The 5,526-nt window shown below is 42.1% G+C and overlaps 1 protein-coding gene across 2 annotated transcripts; it reads left to right on the top strand.

Moving 5' to 3' along the window:
* Positions 1–1,296: 1,296 nt before the first annotated feature.
* On the top strand, positions 1,297–5,235 carry GIMAP2 (GTPase, IMAP family member 2). 2 transcript variants are annotated; one of them, XM_008250068.4, is made up of 3 exons: positions 1,297–1,413; positions 2,275–2,310; positions 3,923–5,235. In XM_008250068.4, exons 2-3 carry the CDS (start codon positions 2,283–2,285, stop codon positions 4,912–4,914), a joined length of 1,020 nt encoding a protein of 339 aa, XP_008248290.1. In that variant the 5' UTR covers positions 1,297–1,413; positions 2,275–2,282; the 3' UTR covers positions 4,915–5,235. The 2 variants fall into 2 exon arrangements, with proteins under 2 accessions (XP_008248290.1, XP_051692954.1); XM_051836994.2 differs by lacking the exon at positions 1,297–1,413 and adding an exon at positions 1,570–1,707.
* The last annotated feature ends 291 nt before the right edge of the window (positions 5,236–5,526 follow it).

The following is a 5,526-nucleotide window of genomic DNA, read 5'->3' as shown; positions in this document are numbered from 1 at the left end:
TATGGTGCCCACCAGGTACACATTAACAGAAAATTGGATCAGAAGCAAAAGCAAGACTTGATCCCAGGCACTCTGATTTGGGATGCAAGTGTCCCAAGCAGCAATTCAGCCCACTGTGCCACATGCTTGCCCCCAAACATCTTTCTATCAAAGTAAATACAGAGCCAACACTGAAAACACCAGTAAAGAGATGAGATGAATGACATCACTGTGTTGTTGATTCACATAATTAATTAATTCTGAAAACTGGATTCCCACTTACATATGTCAAGTTTGTTAATAAAGCATGAGTATTTTAATTAGTTTTTAACAGATTCAGTGTAGTTTATACATACAATTCTAATAATTTAATTTATATTCCCTCTCTCCCTCCCTCTCTCCCATAAAGCATAAGTATTTTTTATATTAAAAAAAAAAAACCTGCTTTGGGACTGTTTGCACAGAAAAGTCCCCACTTGGGAGGCCTGCCTCCCACATCAGGATGCCTGGTTCAAGCCCAAGCTACTCCACTCCCAATCCAGCTTCCTATTAATGAGCACACTGGGAGGTAGCAAATGATGACTCAAGTGCTTGGGTCCCTATCATACACGTGGGAGTGCCAGGTTCCTGGCTTTGACCTGGCCCAATTCTGGCTTTTGCAGGCATTTGGAGAGGGAACAGAAGATGGAAGATTTTTCTTTTTCTCTCTGTGTCTCTGTCTTTCAAATAAAATGAAAATAAAATTTTAAAAGTATTATATGTCTTCTTGTATTCCAAAATGACAGCTTTTCTTGTATGTGGGAAACTTACTGAATTTTATACATGATTTAGAAAGTTGGTGGGCTTTGGGATTAATGTGTATTACACTGTATTTCTTCTTCATGTAAAACAACAGGGAACAGGTCCAACTCGTGTTTGACAGAGAATTTTTATGGTCAAGAACAGATTTCTGATGTGAAGTGGAAGTTTCCAGTGTTGTGTTGTTGTTGAAGCACAGTAGAGAATCAGAAAAACACACCCAGCAAGAACAGTGTGTTGTCACAACAGTAGTAGTGGTAAACTTCCCCCTGTTAGGAGGCAGTCCAGGTGAGAAGGAATCCGTCTATTAACTGCTGGGCATCCCTGCCTTTCTTTCCTGTCTAACACTCTTTTTCACTGTTGAGAAGAGTTCAAGATCGTTGTTCAACAAGGAAGTAATTAACTTCTGATCAAATTTCACATTTTAATTGTGTAGTGTGTACATATGGCATAAATGAGAATTTCAAACACAAGAATGTGGTTGAGCTCTTTTGCAGTTGGGAAGTTCAGTGGAGGTTAAAAAGAGGAAGAAGGCAGACTGGAGTTTCTGTTTTATTTTCTCTTTCTCTTCGAGCTGAGCTAGAAGGTCACAGTTTTTTAACAGAGGACCATCTGCTTCTTTGGACAACAAATCGGGTAAGTTCACACTACTAAAACTCTGCAGTGTTGATTTCTAGATCCAAAGCCACACAAGAAAATTTTCTTCTTTTTTCAAGATCAAATTTGCCCAATTTAAGAGAAACAAATTACAGAAGCTTAAGTAAAGCCCATTTACGGGATAACGTCATGAAATGACTTTGCACATCACTGGCAAAAGTTTTAATCAGCATAAAGCCAACAAAAGGTGCTAACTGGAAAGAGCTTTAGCCTTCACGTGTTGTTATAAATTGAAACTACGTGATGAAAATGAGCGAATATTTCTTCCACAAGGTAAAAGTTCCTGAACTGTAGAGCTTCCTCAACGGCGGCTGCTGGAGAATAAAGAAATTGAACTGACAGGCCCAGTGAAGTTTACTTCTGCTTTCTCAGAATCCGCTTCTAATTCACTGAGTCTTTCTGCAAACTCTCAGTGCAAAGGGAGGGGTTTTGAGAGAGAGAACTGGGGGGAAGGCAGTGAGGTGGGGAGATGAACAGGAGGACCAAAGAGGGGACAGGACCTCAATCCAGAGGAGGAACACCTAGGAAGAAAGTTGAGAGAAGAGAAGGGCACTTGGCCAAGGAAAGCAGAGGGGGTGGGGAACCCTCGTGAGAGGAAAGGGGGAGGAAACCAGGGGAGACCTGGGTTTGACGATAAGACGCAAGGTTTACAATTAACCTCACTTCTGAACTCTCTGGAAGTGAGGGACTCAATTTCTCTGTAAAATAGGAATATTGATTCTCTTCTCACCTGACTTGTCAGTGATGAGTAGACAAATGAAACATTGTTGTCTGGAAATACAGGGTCTTTTTATGAATCAAAACTGGAAACTAATAGTTTCTTGTTTCTCTGTCCCTCAGGAACACCAATGGACCAAAATGAATACAGTCTCTCTGGTAAGAAAGTGACTTCCTGAGTGTGCATGGTTGCTCTTTCTGATGATGTCTGGGCCGGGGACATTACTCTAACTGCCCCCACCACCGTCACCAGTAAGTCTAAGCTCCTAGAATAGTGTATCAGGAACAAGACTGCACATTCAAACATGCTTCACGATCTTTAGATCTGTCTGGACATTTCTCCTACCATTCCCACGACCCTTTGCTCTCCTTCTTCTGATAAGTGGTCCATCTCCTCTTAAAGTAAGTCAAACACTTTTATCAGGGCTCAAGATGCTCAGTCCAGTCTGATATCAAACTTCCATTTGGGTTTCTCCTTTCTCTGCTCAGCCTTGCCTTAGCCCCAGGACCCAGCTCTCTCTTAGACTCTGCGTCCTCATCCTTCCCATGATTCCCTTCTTCCTAGTCAGGAAAAATAGCACAAAGCTCTTGAGTCCCAGGGTCTTTGCACTTGTCTCTTGGCTGATCCTGACTGGCCGCCCTGTACTTCTTCATGGCTGGCATCCAAATGAGGTGCAGTGTGAGGAGGCCTCACAGGGATAGCAGAGGTGCACTGTCTGGTGATTTTAACTAGATCTCACTCCTCCCCTCGGGGGTCTCCCTTTAACCTTCTTATTGTTGAACATCCCTTGAGACAGGGCACCATCAAGATGACGATGATGTTGTTTCCTGCTGCAACCACTTGTTACAAGGGAATGGGCTGCTGTTTGCTTCTTGCTCTACTCTCCTAAGCAGCTCTGCCCACTTTCCAATGTACAATTCTCCAGAAAGGAGGTAGATGCTAGTCTCCGTGTTTACACATGCCCCAAGACTCTGGGTGCCATCTGCTTATTTTTCCCAAGAATCCTTTTCTCTTTACCACACTTGGTTAGATTTACAAGTTTCTCTAGTATTGTGTTATAAATGACTTGCCCATCTCTTAACTTCTTAGTATATGCCCAGTGTTTATGAGTGGTTGTTTTAGAGACCCTCTCATTTGTCTTGTGATAAAAATAACTCTCTCCCCTGTATTCTCCAGACTGGAAGAGCTACCAATATGTGATATGAAGCTATGTTTTGGCCTTCTCTGACCAGAGTACCTCATAAATTTCATTCTTCTTTCAGGGAAGCTAGAAGCTAGCCCCAGAGTTACTACAGGAGACATTGGTTCCTGTGGGGCAGGGAAGCTCCTGCTCCTGCTCAAGATTCTATCTCCTTGCCCTGGGATGTCCCCAGGTTACATCGTACTGCATGAAACCCTTTAGGATGAAGATTTGACATAGTTTCTCGGACAAGTCAAGTTCCCTGTCCTTCTCCAGAAAAACTTACTTTTGATAGGCCAGAACCAAGTGATTCCAGCAAGCTTTATATGATGAAAATACATTTCTAAGTCCATCTCATTCCTCTAGTGTGGTTTTCTAGGAATAGACACAGTAAAACCTGTAGTCCTAGAGAAATTGAAATGCTTCAAAATTCATAGTCAATTTTATTTAATAGTGGAGATGGGTTTTAATTTGTAAATACAACAGCTTGTGAAGGCACATTTTCCTATAACATAGAATATCTCTTTATCATTAAAAAATTATTTGCCTTGATCAATATAGTAATGACACAATGAACTTGTTCCTAACAGAACCCTGGATGAAGAGGCAACACGCCAGAGGATCAGAGCTGAGAATCATTCTGGTGGGCAAAACAGGAACCGGCAAAAGTGCTACAGGGAACAGCATCCTCAGGAACCAGGCATTTGTGTCCAGGCTGAGCGCCCAGGCCTTGACTAAGACTTGCAGTGAAAGCCGGGGGTCCTGGGGAGAGAGAGAGATGATCATTATTGACACACCGGATGTGTTTTCTGGGAACGACCTCTCTGAAACGCTATATGAGGAGGTGCAGAGCTGCTACTTACTCTCTGCACCAGGACCCCATGTGCTGCTCCTGGTGACTCAGCTGGGCCGATACACCACCCAGGACCAGGAGGTTGTACAGAGGGTGAAGGAGATCTTTGGAGAGGATGCCATGAGACACATGATCGTCCTCCTTACCCACAAGGAAGATCTTGATGGCGGCTCTTTGACAGACTACATCCATGACTCAGATAACAGTACCTTAAGCAAGCTGGTGGCAGCATGTGGGGGGCGAGTCTGTGCCTTTAATAACCGTGCTGAAGGAAGCGAGCAGGACAGCCAAGTGAAGGAGCTGATGGACTTGATTGACAGTTTGATGATGGGTACAATGGGTGATCACTACACCAACGAGCTGTACAGCCTAATTCAGGGGTCAAAAGGTGGATCTGCTGGGTCAGAGGTGAGAGTAAAGGAGTTCAAAGGCCAACTTATAACGTACATGGAAATGCAGAGATACTGCATGGTCATGGCCCAAGCAAATTGTCTAAAAAGAGCCTTAATCAAAACACAATCGTGGATTTTATTTTGTATGCAGTTATGTGTCAGATTGTTAATTCTGCTATTTTGTGTGTTGCGCAGCATGTGCAATTGGTGCAATTTGTTTTACTGCTTACTCTTCAGTGTGTGCAATTTATTCTGTAGCTTACTGTTTATCATACCCAGAAAGTTAATGAGAATATTCAGAAAGGCCCCTGGAGTGGGCTACTGGAGTAAGCCCTAAATTATACTTACAGATCAGCAAATATTTACTCACTGTCATTGGATGAGTCACAGTGCCTCCCCTGTCATAGATGCCTGATGCACTTGAGGTTTTGTGAAATTTTTAAATTTTGACATATCATTCTATTAATTAATAAAATTATCTTAAAAGCCACCATTTGCTTTGAAATGTGAGAAACTTTTGAAAACTACAAACAAATTACACTGGTTTGTAAATTCATAGGCAGTTTTATTTTCCTAAAAACTCCTTTCCTTCTTTACAATACCATATTTCTGCTGAGTATAATGAAATCAGCAATAAAATAATAAGTAAACTGGAAAAGTTCATGGTGTCATATGTCTTTAACTCTCATGCCAGTAACATGTTATTCATGCCCAGTAACACACATGCACAGGCTCTCACATCAGTATAGTGGTTCTCCCTTATCTGTTGTTTCACTTTCCATAGTCTCAGTTACCCACAGTCAACTGTGGCTGGAAAGTATTAAAGTATAATACACAATTATAATCCAGAAATAAACTATTCATAAGTTACAAATAGCATGCTGCTCTGAGTAGCACGGTAGAATCTCACCCCACCCCATCCTGCAAGGGACATGAGTCATGCCTTTGT

Source organism: Oryctolagus cuniculus, chromosome 7 (assembly GCF_964237555.1).
Source record: "Oryctolagus cuniculus chromosome 7, mOryCun1.1, whole genome shotgun sequence".
NCBI classification, from domain to species: domain Eukaryota; kingdom Metazoa; phylum Chordata; class Mammalia; order Lagomorpha; family Leporidae; genus Oryctolagus; species Oryctolagus cuniculus.
This window is presented reverse-complemented; position numbering and strand designations above follow the sequence as displayed.

Coding starts and splice junctions, on each gene's coding strand:
- GIMAP2 (XM_008250068.4), top strand. CDS start 2,283: ATGGACCAAAATGAATACAGTCTCTCTG. Junction 2,311..3,922: donor AAATGAATACAGTCTCTCTG/GTAAGAAAGTGA, acceptor TGTTCCTAACAG/AACCCTGGATGAAGAGGCAA.